General features: G+C 45.0%; 1 protein-coding gene across 2 annotated transcripts in view; it reads right to left on the bottom strand.

Moving 5' to 3' along the window:
* Positions 1–12,563, bottom strand: part of PDE6A (phosphodiesterase 6A) — a 69,028-nt gene extending 56,465 nt beyond the window's left edge. Inside the window, exons 1-5 of one of the 2 annotated variants that reach the window (XM_004280360.3) lie at positions 12,521–12,563; positions 11,954–12,474; positions 4,000–4,152; positions 3,279–3,368; positions 1,430–1,570 (exon numbers count right to left, since the gene is read on the bottom strand). In XM_004280360.3, the coding sequence (XP_004280408.1) occupies positions 1,430–1,570; positions 3,279–3,368; positions 4,000–4,152; positions 11,954–12,427 (858 nt within the window). In that variant the 5' untranslated portion in view covers positions 12,428–12,474; positions 12,521–12,563. Of the gene's footprint in view, positions 1–1,429; positions 1,571–3,278; positions 3,369–3,999; positions 4,153–11,953; positions 12,475–12,520 lie in introns of those variants that run through there. The other variant, XM_004280361.2, reaches the window with a different exon arrangement.
* Positions 12,564–15,356: the final 2,793 nt, after the last annotated feature.

Genomic DNA, 15,356 nt, shown 5'->3' with positions numbered 1-15,356 from the left:
CCCTGCATTGGCAGGCAGAGTCTCAACCACTGCGCCACCAGGGAAGCCCCATAAGTTTGTTTTTGAAGTCTGTGAGTCTGTTTCTGTTTCATAAATAAGTTCATTTGTGTCATTTTTTTTTAGATTCCACATATAAGTGATATATGGTATTTGTCTTTGTCTGACTTACTTCACTTAGCATAATAATCTCTAGGTCCATCCATGTTGCTGCAAATGGCATTATTTCATTCTTTTTTATGGCTTAGTAATATTCCATTGTATATATGTACCACATCTTCTTTATCCATTCTTCTGTAGATGGACACTTAGGTTGCTTTCATGTCTTGGTTATTACGAATACTGCTGCTATGAACATAGGGGTGCATATATCTTTTTGAATTATAGTTTTGTCCAGATATATGCCCAGGAGTGGGATTGCTGGATCATATGATAATTTTATTTTTAGTTTTCTGAGGAACCTCTGTACTCTTCTCCATAGTGGCTGTACCAATTTACATTCCCACCAATGGTGAAGGAGGGTTCCCTTTTCTTGAGACCCTCTCCAGTATTTATTGTTTGTAGACTTTTTGATGATTAGCCCAGCAATTTTTAAACAGTTCTTCAGAAGATTCTAATTTACTGTCACATTTGGGAGCCTCTGGACCAGACCTAAGGTCTTTTCCAACCCTGGATTCTGCAATTCATTTATTCATTCGACCAAATACTTAGAGGGTCTCCAGTGGGCTGTGTACCACACACAGCATGATAAAGCATGCAAAATGAAACCGACAGGGATCTTGGGACTTTGGGAGAGGAAATCACATATCTAGATAACTCTGGAACTCTGTTCCAAGGCAGATGATTAGCTCCAGGAGGCAGAGACAGGTAGAGAAAGAGCAATGGGAGAGTTGGTTTGGGAAAAGCTAGCTGAAGAACATGACTGGGGGCCAGTTGAGTCTCTGCTGCCTTAGCCAACGTGACCCCAGAGCATTCTGAGGGACCAGATCTAAGCATATGCATCCACTTCAATTGCCTGGATGAGCCATGGGCTCCATACACCATAGGAAAGGTTTCTGCCCACCTTTGAGTGCATTTGCTGAGAATTCCTGAAGTTGGCAACTTCCTTCTTTCTGGACTTTCATCCTGCACGGAAACTTCTTTATCACCTACCTTCACCACCTCATCACGCCTTCTTCTCACATACTCATTTTTTTCCAACAGACTAGGGAAGATACAGGTTATTTTTACACCCCTGTGCCCTAGAATGACTTTTCCTCTTTAAAGGTTGGTAGTCCTCTTCTCAGTGTAAAAGACCTATGAAAACCTTTTCACCACCATCCACATCCTCCCAGACTCTTCCCTGAGCACTGAATTTATGATAGAAGTCTGGGCTCCACCTGGCATATATTTAACCTGTTCTTGGAAATGTCTGCCCCTGAAGTCTTCTCACCTTCTGCTTGGTCATGTCCAAGAGCCCCACGGAGTATCTGTCACAGTTGAGGAAGGCTCGGACTGTGTACAGGGCTTTGTGGAACTGCCTCTCAATGTCCGTAAGTTCTTCAAAGACTTTGCTCCCAGACCACAGTAGTATCTGAAAAAATACAAAAACATAGTCAGTGTTTCTGAGGCACAGAGCAGCAGCTCACAATAACCAAGAGATACAATAATTGTCCCCATTTTATAGATGGAGAAACTGAGGTTCAGAGAGGTGAATAACTGGGCAGCTTCTACTGGGTCCAACTCTTCCCATTTCTTTTATCTCCTAGGTTGTTAATAAGAATGATAATAACAAACATTGGCTGAGCACAAGTGCCCTACATACATTATCCCATAATTTTCCCCATTTTTCAAATGGGGAGACTGAAGCTCGGAGAGGTTAAGTGATTCGCTCTTAGAGCTAGTAAATGGCTTAGCAGGGATTCAAATCCAAGCTGCCTGACTTGAAAGCTTGTTCATGCAATCAGTCTGGGATACAGCTTTTTTTTTTTTCACATCTTTATTGGAGTATAATTGCTTTACAATGGTGTGTTAGTTTCTGCTTTACAACAAAATGAATCGGTTATATATATACATATGTTCCCATATCTCTTTCCTCTTGCATCTCCCTCCCTCCCACCCTCCCTATCCCACCCCTCCAGGCGATCACAAAGCACCGAGCTTATCTCCCTGTGCTATGCGGCTGCTTCCCACTAGCTATCTACCTTACTTTTGATAGTGTATATATGTCCATGCCTCTCTCTCGCTTTGTCACAGCTTGCCCTTCCCCCTCCCCATATCCTCAAGTCCATTCTCTAGTAGGTCTGTGTCTTTTCTGATGATGGACCCTTAGATTGTTTCCATCTCCAGGCTATTGTAAATAGAGCTGCAATGAACATTTTGGTACATAACTCTTTTTGAATTATGGTTTTCTCAGGGTATGTGCCCAGTAGTGGGATTGCTGAGTCATATGGTAGTTCTATTTGTAGTTTTTTAAGGAACCTCCATACTGTTCTCCACAGTGGCTGTATCAATTTACATTCCCACCAACAGTGCAAGAGGGTTCCCTTTTCTCCACACCCTCTCCAGCATTTATTGTTTGTAGATTTTTTGATGAGGACCATTCTGACTGGTGTGAGGTGATACCTCATTGTAGTTTTGATTTGCATTTCTCTAATGATTAGTGATGTTGAGCATCCTTTCATGTGTTTGTTGCAGTCTGTATATCTTCTTTGGAGAAATGTCTATTTAGGTCTTCTGCCCTTTTTTGGATTGGTTTGTTTGTTTTTTTGTTATTGAGCTGCATGAGCTGCTTATAAATTTTGGAGATTAATCCTTTGTCAGTTGCTTCATTTGCAAATATTTTCTCCCATTCTGAGGGTTGTCTTTTGGTCTTGTTTATGGTTTCCTTTGCTGTGCAAAAGCTTTGAAGTTTTATTAGGTCCCATTTGTTTATTTTTGTTTTTATTTCCATTTCTCTAGGAGGTGGGTCAGAAAGGATTTTGCTGTGATTTATGTCATAGAGTGTCCTGCCTATGTTTTCCTCTAAGAGTTTGATAGTGTCTGGCCTTACATTTAGGTCTTTAATCCATTTTGAGCTTATTTTTGTGTATGGTGTTAGGGAGTGATCTAATCTCATACTTTTACATGCACCTGGGATACAGCTTTACAAACACCTACTACCTCATGAACCCCAGAGGTGCTGAGCAGAGACAGTATGATGGTTCCCAGGCCCTTTTATTATCACTGCCTTTCCAGTTGAGCATATCAATGCTTCAGGAAAAGGACACATCCAGTCCATTCCAATGAGCCAAGCCCTTTACCTGGCCGCGCCGAGTCTCACAGTTGTGCAAGTAACTCAGGTGGAACACCTTCATGATTATATTTGCAAAATTGAGGTACTTGAGAAGAATCTGAAAATCAAACAGCATGAGGGGAAACAGATGAGAAGGAGAAATTCCTCCTGTGGCCACTTCCACCATCAGCAAATAAGTCTGAACATTTTCAAAGCTTTATCTGAGACAGTTTGAGCAGATAGATCATGGAAGCTGACTCAAAAAATGATGCATTACAAGAGGGAAAAACTCACAGAATGTAGAATGTCTATGTTAATAGGGGTGTATGCATGAAAAATTGCTACTATTTATTGAGTTCGCAGGCCCCGTGATAAGTCACTTATGTATGTTATCTTACTTGGTCGTCACAACTACCTCAAGAGATACTATAGATACTCTATATAAGAGATACTAAAAAATCATCTCCATTTTACAAATAAGAAAACTGAGGTTCAGAGAAATTATGCAACATGCCCAAATCAAACAGATATTAGCAGAACCAGAACAATTTTCCCTACGTTCTTGGCTCCAAAGTCCAACATCTTAATGATTATCCTGCCCTGCCTTCCTCATAGAGCATCAGACTACAAACTTCTTTGTGTTACAGATGGGGAAACCGAGGCCAGGCCGAATAGCAAGGTTCAGAGGATTTGTGAGCTGGGAGAATGTGCTAGCATGGCCACCCCAGCAATTTCTAAAGCATTCTTACCTCTTCATCTCTCTTGGTGAAGTGGGGCCCGTCCACTTTATTCACAGCCATGATTATGGCCACCACGTCCTTCCCATTCATTATGGGAGAAGCCAAGATATTCTTGGTCTGATACTCTGTGAGGGTGTCCACGAAGTCACAGAAATGCTCATCCTGAAGGAAGACAGAGACAAGCCTGAGTGGGCAGATGAAGAGCAAAGACAGTAAAACAACACAGAGCCCCAGGTGCTCATGGTAGGGGTAGGGTAAGGGGGCTCCCCATTCTCTTGTTGACAAAAGCATGAAGACATTTCCGTCTACTCCGCTTCAGCGGGGGAAGGCAATTAGAGATGATTTCTGCCCTGGAAGCCTCCAAAATCCAGTAGAAGAAAGTCTGAAATATGACCCACTAAGGGCTGTGGAGACAATGTGAGCACAGCCCTGTTGGGGCCCGAGGATGGGGGTAGAGGGTTGACTTTATCTGTGGAGGAAGGTTTCGAGAAGGCTCTCTTGAGGTGATGGCAGCTTAGCCCAAAGTAGAAACTTGAGCGCGGAAAAACCTTAGTGAGTATAATAATCACAGTAGCCAGCAGGTATTGTGTGTGGCGCTTTGCCCGCATCAGCTCACTTTATTCCTCCCGATAACCTGTGAGATGAGACCATTAGTCCATCTTACAGCAGGGGAAACTGAAACTCAAGAAAGTTAATGTTACTTACTACTTGTTTGTGTGTGTGATTCCAGAACCTGCCCTCAGCTCTGCTGCCTTTCAGGGAAGGCTGGATAAGGGCAGACCTGGGTCTAGGTCATTGAACCAAATAGTTTGTTACTTTCAGCTTTTTTCCCAATCCAGTTCTAGCACCACACAGCCAATCCAATGGATATCCCCATTTCACAAAGCTTTTTTTTTTTTTTTTCTTTTTTTGGCTGCATTGGGTCTTTGTTGCTGCACGCGGGCTTTCTCTAGTTGTGAGGGGGGGCTACTCTTTGTTGCGGTGCGCGGGCTTCTCATTGCGGTGGCTTGGTAGTTGTGGCTCGCGGGCTCAGTAGTTGTAACACGTGGGCTCAGTAGTTGTGGCTCGCGGGCTCTAGAGCGCAGGCTCAGTAGTTGTGGCGCACGGTCTTAGTTGCTCCGCGGCATGTGGAATCTTCCCAGACCAGGGCTCAAACTCATGTCCCCTTCATTGGCTGGTGGATTCTTAACCACTGAGCCACCCGGGAAGCCCCCCATTTCACAAATCTTAATGGAAGTCCCACTTTGTGTCAGGCCTTAGGCTAAGCGCTAGGGATACAGAGAAGACTAAGATTCAGGCCAGCACACAGATAAATCAGTACTAGTAATGCAGGACATAAGTTTTGGCTCAAAGCACATACCTCCCACACCTCGCCCTGAAGGCAAATATGGAGGCCAGTACAGGGCGTTGCAGTCCAGGTGGTCAGAAAGGGGAGACAGAACCTGAATTGTCTTAAATCCCAAAGAATCCACCTTCCTGTTTCCTGGTAGCACTGTGAGGTTTCCCAACGGTCAGCATTGCTTGGACACAAGCCAGCCCAGACATGTACAGTTCATGCTGTTCTGAGAAGGGAAATGTATTTCATAGAGCCAATTCACAGAGCTTTGCTAGAACCGGGTGTGCGGTATTTTTTCCACAATGTAGAAGTTCAGAGTGTGGTGCTCTGCATCTGCTAATTTCTTCCAGTTGGAGTGGGGTTAAATAAACAGGCACTATTGTCAAGGAAGCTGTCTCAAACCAGGTGAAGGGTAAAGGAATTAAGAGAAGCCTGCAGTGCTCTACTTGAATTAGTGTTCAAGGATTAGGCGAAATCTCTAAAGAGGCATTAGCCGCAGGGGTTTTCCAGGTCGCTCTCTAAGGACACTGATGAATCCCTAAACACAGGCCTGAGTGGGCATGCTCAGATTCATTTCATGAAGTCAGTTCAGTCTTGCAATATTCACTTCCGTCAAGGAAAACAGTACTTGGGCCTTACCCTCATCTGAGGCAGATACTACTAAATCCACCAGTACCTTCTCTCCCACTGAGTTCTTGGCCCTGGAACATTCTCACAAATAGTACAGCTGCCAACTGACTGGTGTTTGCATAGTCATCGTCATCCTTATATTTTCAGCATATACAGTGTTCTAAACAACCGTGTCATAGAACCTCAGCTTATCAGAGACGGAGGGGCCTTAGAAACAATTTAGCTCAAACTGTTTATTTTAAAGCCCAGGAATCAGAAGTCGAGCTAAGGAAAGCCCAAAGTGGTTCATTCATTCAGTTAGCATTAACAGAGTGCCTTCTATTGTATGCTAGGCACTGTTCTAGACCCTCAGGTTAGGCAGTGAACAAGAGGGGTGGATGTTCCCTAGTGAAGCTTCCATTCAATGGGGTGGGCAGACGAAAAGCAAGTAAACAGCTGCTTTGAAGGAGAGAAACTGGATGATGCTATAGACAGTGATGGAAGTGGTGGCAGATTGAAGCTGCTTTGGTCAGTCATGGTGGGTAGGGACGCTTCTCCAAGAGGTAAGCGGAGAGCTGAAGGCTCAGAGGAGCCAGGCAGGTGAAATGCATTCCAAGCAGAGAACACAGAGAATGCAAAGGCCAGGAGAGGGCAGTGAGTTGGCTGATCTGAAAAACAGGAAGAAGACCAGTGTAGTGAGGGAGATTGGAGGGTAAGGAAGTCAGAGAGATGGGCAGAGGCCTTATCTGACAGGACCTTGGAGGCCACTGTAAAGAGCTTAGATTTTATTCCAATGTAATGCAAGACTGCTTCTCATTCCTGGAAACCCCAGTTCCTCTTTTCAAACATTCGCAGTGCCAAGCTCTGTTGCATCCCATGATGACATCTATTTATTGGATAATAATGATGTACTTGGCCCAGAGCCAGACAATTCATTAACCCTCACATCTGCCCTGTCACACAGAATTCTCTCCTTCCCTGTTTTTATAGACAATTATTCTCCTGCTGGTAGATGGCACAGCCACTGCATTCATTCGTTAATTTATTCATTGATACACTGATTGATTCACTCCTGGATTGATTCACTCATTTACTTATATTTACTGAGCACTGGCTCTGTGAGAGGCGTTGGGTATGCCAAGATCAGTAAGAAAGGTGAGTTATCAATGGTTATCACTGTACAGTGGGACATCATGTAAAACATGCACTCACAATTCAAACCATAGTGTGAAGGAGGCCCCCACCGGATGGGTGATGTCCTGGGGCCCCAGGAGGGAGGGACTTGTTCTCTGAGTGGCTTCATGAGCCAGTCAGTAAACTGTCAGTAGCCGAAACCTCTCTGAGCCTCAGTTTTCCTTTTGGTAAAATTGGAGTGTTGGACCAGTTCCTCCTCGAGGTTTCTTTCCGGCCTGGCATGCTGGGTTCCAGGTGTCATAGTGAGGGAAGGAGCGCAAGACAACAGATGTAAGATTCTCTGGAAATGGCAGTGTTTTCAGGTTCAGTCTTCAGAAGTGGGATTTGTCAAGTGTCTAGAAAAGGCTCATTGTTCTCCTTTACTCTCACACTACTGCCACGCTCACAACACTTCTCAAAATAGATGCGTAGGTGTTTTTTTCCACACTGGCCAATTCTCTGACACTAGTTGTGTATCCAACAATTCAGTTCATTTCTGACACTGTTCACCTGGAGAATCAGAACCTACCAGTGAAAGGGTTCAGTCTCAGAAGACTGCCCCCACTTCAGATACCAAATACAAGTCACAGGTTGCCATCTATACTTCTGCCTGACTGACTATAAATCCAGGTTCCTCCTTGGGTTTGATAACTTGCTAGAACAGCTCGTAGATCTCAGGGAAGTATTTGCATTTACAGGTTTATTGTATAATAAGGGTACAGGTGAACAGTCCGATGAAGAGATACATAAGGTGAGATCCAGAAGGGTCGTGTGTGCAGGAGCTTCTGTCCCCCTGGAGTTGGGGTATGCGCCACCCTCCCAGCACATGCATGTGTTCACCAATCCAGAAGCTCTGTGAACCCTGTACTTATACGGATGTTTATGACAGTTTCATCACAAAGGCATGATAGATTATTAACTCCATTTCCAGCCCCTCTCCCCTCTTAAGAGAATAGGGGATGGACTAAAAGTTCCAAGTGTCTAATCACGCCTTTATCTTTCTCATGACCGGCCCCCATCCAGGAGCCCACCAAGAGTCCCCACATTAGAACAAAAGACCACTGACCACCTAGGAAATTCCAAGGGATTTAGGAGCTCAGTGTCAGGTGGTTCTATCACTCAGGAAATTACAAGGATCAGTTCTGTGCCAGGAACCAGGACAAAGACCAAATAAATATTTCTTTTTATAAATCACAATATCACAGCCCACTGGGACAGGGCCATCGTTTATTCATTCACTCAATAAACTGTAATGAGTACCCACTCTGTCCCAGGCACTGGACTAGGTCTGGGGACCAGTGGTAAATAAGACGCACAGGAACAAACAGGCCTGTGGGCTTTCCTAAGGAGAAAGGGTAAAGAATAAATACACAAGCAAATACTGAATGGCAAGTAGGGTTGCCAGATTTAGCAGATAAACACAGGATGACTAATTCAATTTGAATTTCAGGTAAGTAATTTTTTAGTATATCGTAAATATTGCAGAGGGTGTACGGTAGTGTGAGCTTGACACTTTTTGTATGTTTTCACTTTTGTAATTTAAGTGCATGACTTAGGCTTTGATTGCTGAGACATCCACCTCAAAGATGGCTATTTGGCTATCTCAAATAAACACGCGCTGCTGTCAGCCACACACGAGATAAAGAGCCAGGCCACCTCCTCCCACTGAGGCTCCTTTGATTTGAAGATCTTGGTTGATCTCGATAACTGATCATTTGGGGCCATTTTTTGTTTTCTAATTTCTCTTACCATGATTTAAATTTCTGCTCGTATGTTTTAAATTAACTAATAAAAAGTGAGCCTGTGGAAGCCTATGCCCCTACCCTCGACCGCCATAAAAACCCTAGGCTTCCCTGGTGGCGCAGTGGTTGAGAGTCCGCCTGCCGATGCAGGGGACGCTGGTTCATGCCCAGGTCTGGGAGGATCCCACATGCCGCGGAGCGGCTGGACCCGTGAGCCATGGCCGCTGAGCCTGCGCATCTGGAGCCTGTGCTCCGCAACGGGAGAGGCCACAACAGTGAGAGGCCCACGTACCGCAAAAAAAACCGCAAAAAACCCTAGGCTGGACCCCACTCTACCTGAGACCTCCCTGTGTGGCCCCAGGTGTGCTATGTAATTTCCAGGTCTTGTAAGTAATAAACCTTTATTTTTTCAGTTTCCTGATGGTTAGTGCTGAAGGGTATCTTGCATTCATCATAAGAACCACAAGGCCTGGTCCAACCACAACATTGATTATTGGCAGTTTGAGACGGCACAAAACACATACTGAAATAGTACTCTTTGCTTATCTAAAATTCAAATTTAACTGGGCGTATTATATTTTATCTGGCAGCCTTAACGGCAAGTCTCCCTGAGGAGATCCCAAGGAAAAGTAGGAATGTGCTAGGGCATGGGAGCCACATTCCAACCCTGGGAAACTCCGTTCATGGTTTCACATTTTTAAAATTCAGTGATTATAAGCATGTCCCAGGTTTTGGGGGGTGGGGGTGGAGCTAAAGGCTAAGAGTATCACTTGTTGGTGGTTCAGGGATGACCCAGACCCCAGTCTACACCATGTTCCTGCCCCTTCTCCATCCAACTCCCAGTTTCTATCCAAAGGCCCAAATAAAGTATATCTCAAGGAAGAACACATGCACGTGTGGAGGACACAGGCTTGCTGACCTGGACTGACTTCATTCCAAGCCTGAGGGCACCCACCAAGGAGGCTGCATGTCCAGAAATCTTCTGGGGAAGCACAGCCATCACGTCCAAAGTGAACTTCAGGGCTGAACAGGAAACAGCAAGGCTGTTCCTCAGCGCAGGGCTCAGCAAACTCTTAGGGCTATTTTAGAATTAGAGAACCTTCCTAAATCCTCAATCCCTCAACACCAGGGTCCATAGAAGCTTTCGGCACCTCTGTTCTCTGTTTTCCCCACAAATAGAATCTAAACTGAAAGCTCCAGAAGGGCAGGACTGGATTCTTCTCCAAATCCCACACAGACCTGGTACAGCATTCATCCCTTAGAGTAAATAGACCCTTAACAGCAACAACAAAATAGTAATAATATTAACAGGGAGGACGAGCTGCCAGTAAAAGCCATTACTATGTGCCAAGAACTTTGCTAGATGAGAAATAATTCCCTCATTTGATCCTACAACAGCACTTAGAGAAACTAGGTATCTCCCTCCGTTTTATAAATTAGGAAGTGAGCCCAAACAGGCTAAACAATTTGCCAAGGCCATGTTCTTAGAAAGTGACTGAGTCTTGATACACACCCAGATCTGACCTCAAAGCTTAACATCTTAACTTTCTGCCATGCAATTTGAAATGACCTGTCGTAAACTGCACTTCGTTTAATGCCCTCGTATTTTAGATAAGGAGGAGGTATAGAACAGCAGAGCAGTGAAGGGTGAGGGCACCAGCCAGAGTGCCTGAATTCAAATCCCTGCTCTGCCACTTTCTATCTCTGTGACTCGGAGAAAAAGTTACTTAACTTTTCTGGATTTCAGTTTCATCATCTGTAAAACAGGGATAGTCAGTTATAAGACTGTGACAACCCATGTTGGCTACAGTTAAAGTCTAGAGAGAATCGAAGGGAAAACAGACTCCAATCCAGTTGGATGAGTCCTCAGGGAAGCCCCCTGGGTGCAGAACCTTTACCCTTACCCCTGGAGGGCCAAGGAGAGATGAACCCCATGGTCCAGCCCAGTGTGCTTCAGAGAAAACCATTTCCCACAAAGGCCCAGGTGTTAAAGGGATTATTGCATAATTACTTGAGTGTGAGTCTTTTTGCCAAGTGTTTACTGAGCATCTGCTTTGTCCCAGACATTTGCTGGGTCCTGGGATAAAGTGAAGAATAAGGCAGGCATGGTCCCTGGCCTCCAGGGTTTATTGTGATAGATGGTTTTAGGAAGGAAACTAACAAAGGGACCTGGGAGGGTCTCCCTGAGGAAGTGAACTTTAAGCTGAGATCTGAAGGATGAGTAGGAATTGACCCTGGCAGAGGGCTGTGGGGAGAACTGCATTAAGTGATTTGCTCTAGGTGATCAAAGAAGTCTTTGTCAGAGCTGCCAGGAGAATCCCACGGAACACTGGACTCTTAGAAGACAGAGCCAAGTGCTTAACCAAGTGGTCAATTTGACGTTTCCGTGATGAGACAGACTGCCATCCTATGTCCCTCGATGCAAAGCATGAAGAAAAACACAACATCCCCTCTATGATATACCTGCCAGAAATGCATAGCCTGAATCTAAACATGAAGACACTTCAGACAAGCCCAAATGGAGGGACATTTCTACAGAATAGTCGGCCCGCACCCTTCAAAAACATAAGCATCATGGAAAACAAAGATAGATCAAGAAACTGTTTCAGATTGGAGGAGACTAAAGAGACAGTGCTATGTGGGTATCATTGAGATGATTGGCAAAAACTGAATATGGACTGTTTATTAGATAATAGTATTGTATCAGTGTCACATTTCCTGAATTTGATCATTGTGCTTTGGATATATAAGAAATGTCCTTGTTCTGGAAATACACAGCCAAGTACCTGTGATTAAAAGGATATGTTGACTCCCGAATGGGTCGGCAAAAAATGGAGACATAAAGCAAATGTGGTAAGTTGTGAACAGTTGGTGAATTTGGATGAAAGATATACAGTTCTTGGTACTATTTTTGAACTCTTCTAAATTTGATTTTTTTTTTCAAAATAGAAAGTTATCAGTAAACAAGTAAAAAAAAAAGAAAGAAAAGTGCCAAGTTGTCACTAGCCCAGTCTTGTTGGCTAGCAGCTCCCCATCCCACTTGCACCCCAGAACCCCATGGAATAATGCCTCCCTGCCCTCCCTCTCATGGGGAAGAGGTTACCTCCTCTGTGTTGGGGACGTTCACGATCTTTTTAGAGAGTGCGACGTGGCCCACCACTCCCATGTCCAGGGGGAACACGATCTCTGAGTCGGGCACCACCAGGCACTCCTCGAGGACAGCATCCTTGTGGACATTGAAGAGCCGGGTGGCCAGCTCCGCAATGCCATTTCGGGCCCTGTACATGAACAGGCTCATGCGGTCTGCCTGCAGGAGGAAACACAGCTTCTTCATGACGTTGAAGATGCATTTCTCGGCCTGCAAATTCTCCTGAAAGTCCCGCAGGAGGTCGAAGATGATTTCACTCTCCTCCACGCTGCTCAGCGAGTGGTAGTTGCTGAAGTCCACGGCTGCCTCCCTGGGCCCCAGGAGGTCCGAGATGACCTTGGCTCGATAGCGGAGGTTGTAGTACTTTTTGGCAAAGCCGACATTGGAGTCCAGGAACTTCTCCACTTCCTCTGCCGTCACCTCGCCCATGGCTGGGAATTCTACTGCCTATTTCTATGGAGGGGGCTGAGGCTGGCCTCTTTTTTTGTGACAAAACTGAGTCAGGATGCGTTCTGCTCCAACCCAGATTTCTCTGGGTCTTATCTGTGAATCTCACTGGTGTGGCTGCAGAGGAGAGAGAGTGAGCTTGGGAGATTAAATCATTAATATTTCCTCAGAACAAGGATTATGAGGATCAGGGTGTTCCATATGCTTCTGGGCCCCAGATGGGAGAAGGTGAGAGCTTTCTTTTCACCTTGGTCTTCTAACAGAAGAGGTTTCTGCACAGGGCAGGAGGTGGGCTCAACTAAAAGAAAGCACTGAAACAGAGGCTGCAAACTGGCAGCACAAGACATCAGCGTGTTATACACGTGCTTTCTCTGCCCCGTATGGTATTTTTCTTCAACATTCGACATGGAAGCCTACATTTACTGTTTAAGAGATCCGTTTGGCTTCTCTTGGAGAGTCAATTCCGTGTCCAATTCCTCTGTGGCAGGAATGGTTAGAGCTGAGAGGGACTGCCTACCCACCTCCTGTCCTCTGGCCCCACTCTTCTGCAGCCCCTTCCCCAGGGCCTCCCCAGTACAGGGCTTCACCCTGAATGCTCACCACTTAGCCTGCTTCCCTTGGGTACATTATGGGCCCTGATTTCACAATCTCCACATCATAGCCTCTCCCAGTTTTAGATTTCAACAATTCTCTGATTTCAGAATTTGAAGGACCTTTATAAAAACAACACCTTTCGGGCTTCCCTGGTGGGGCAGTGGTTAAGATTCTGCCTGCCAATGCAGGGGACATGGGTTTGAGCTCTGGTCTGGGAAGATCCCACATGCCATGGAGCAGCTAAGCCCGTGTGCCACAACTACTGAGCCTGTGCTCTAGAGCCCGTGAGCTACAACTACTGAGCCCTCATGCCACAGCTACTGAAGCCCGTGTGCCTAGAGCCCGTGCTCCGCAACAAGAGAAGCCACCACAATGAGTAGGCCGTGCACTGCAATGAAGAGTAGCCCCTGCTCGCCACAACTAGAGAAAGCTCGCACAGCAGTGAAGACCCAACACAGCCATAACTAACCAACTAAGTAACTAACTAAATAAATAAAAAGCAAAGTTCCCTTTAAAAAATAAAAATTAAAAAAATTAAAAATAAAATAAAAACAACACCTTTCATAGTTTTTTCTTCTACTACAAAATACATGTTTACTGTAGAAAATACACAAAGAAGTCCGTTAAAGTCACCCATAATCCTGCCACTCAGAGGTAACATTTAGTTAACATTTTCATTTCTCTCCTTTCCATAGAGGCTTAACTTTCTAATCTATTTTCCTTCAACCCCCGATCTTTCTTTTGACATTTTAAGGTGCTTTTTTCTGGCTACAATCTGTACCTTCTTGGGTTGTCAGTCAGAAATGCACACAATAGTATGGATGTTATCAGCTCCAGTGAATCTCAAAATACCAGAATCCTCACTGGAGTGTCTCTCCGAACCCACTAGGGCAGGAAGAGAAGAGCACTTTCTTCCTGGATGAGATACACTTTAGTTACTATGGATATATATGTGAAAGCCTGGCATGTCTCTGTTGTAAACACTGCGGAATGTAGGATCGTAGACTGTGGCTGGCACTTTGAACTGTGTAAATGAACTTCAGTGGAAAGTAGATTACTTCCTTTATTGTAGAGTGTAATAAATATACTGTGCCCATTCAGCACTGTGTACGCAGGTGACTCCTTGGTCTGGCGGACCACGGCAGCAACTTTTCCAAACACACCCGCCATAACTAATGTGAGCCCTCTGTCTGGAATGCACTTCCCCAGCTCACCAGCTCCTCAGCATCAAGATCTCAGCTCGTGCTAGTCACCCAAAGTTGTCTTATCTCAACCACCCCCTCCCCAATTCCTGCCTGTCATGTCATCCATTTATTTCCCTTATTACTATTAAAATGTATTTTGCTTGTTTTTTGTTTCCTTGTTTATTATATGTCTTCTCATCTATACTGTGAGCTCCAGTGAGGGCAGGCACCTCTCAGGGATGATTCCCGAGGCTTTGCAAGGCTGCCTGGCATAATTCTTGATGCTTAGTAATGTTTTTTTTTTTTGTTTTTTTTTTTTTTTGCGGTACGCGGGCCTCTCACTGTTGTGGCCTCTCCCGCTGCAGAGCACAGGTTCCAGACGCGCAGGCTCAGCGGCCATGGCTCACGGACCCAGCCGCTCTGCGGCATGTGGGATCTTCCCAGACCGGGGCACGAACCCGTGTCCCCTGCATCGGCAGGCGGACTCTCAACCACTGCGCCACCAGGGAAGCCCCTTAGTAATGTTTTTTAAATTATGTTTGTGATGGTTCATTTTATGTGTCAACCGGGCTAAGGGATGCCCAGATAGCTGGTAAAACATTACTTCTGGGTTTGTCATTGAGGGTGTTTCCAGAAGGGATTAGCATTTCAGTCAGTAGACAAGGTAATGAATTTCACACTCACCACCGTAGGTGGGCATCCCCCAACCCACCAAGAGACTGAATAGAACAGAAAGGTGGGGGAAGGGTGAATTGGCCCTGTGCTTGAGCTGGGACATCCATCTTCTCCTGCCCTTGGACATGGCACTCCTGGTTCTTGGATTCAGACCAGGACTTAAACCTTCAGCGCTTGGACTCAGACTGAATTATACTACCAGCTTTCCTGGCTCTGCAGCTTGCCAACAGAAGACTATGGGACTTCTCGACCTCTATAACCACATGAGCCAATTGTCTGGAGACCCCTGGCTGTATATTCTTGATTAAAATTTTGAAAATACAGGAAGTCACAAAGGAAAAAATTGAAATCAAACATAATCCCAGATATTACCATTACCAATATTCTTTGTATATTTTAAAATATTTTCCTGGAGAATATATATATATATATATATTCTCAACTTTGGCATAGTGACA

Source organism: Orcinus orca, chromosome 3, assembly GCF_937001465.1.
Source record: "Orcinus orca chromosome 3, mOrcOrc1.1, whole genome shotgun sequence".
Classification (NCBI taxonomy): Eukaryota; Metazoa; Chordata; class Mammalia; order Artiodactyla; family Delphinidae; genus Orcinus; species Orcinus orca.
This window is presented reverse-complemented; position numbering and strand designations above follow the sequence as displayed.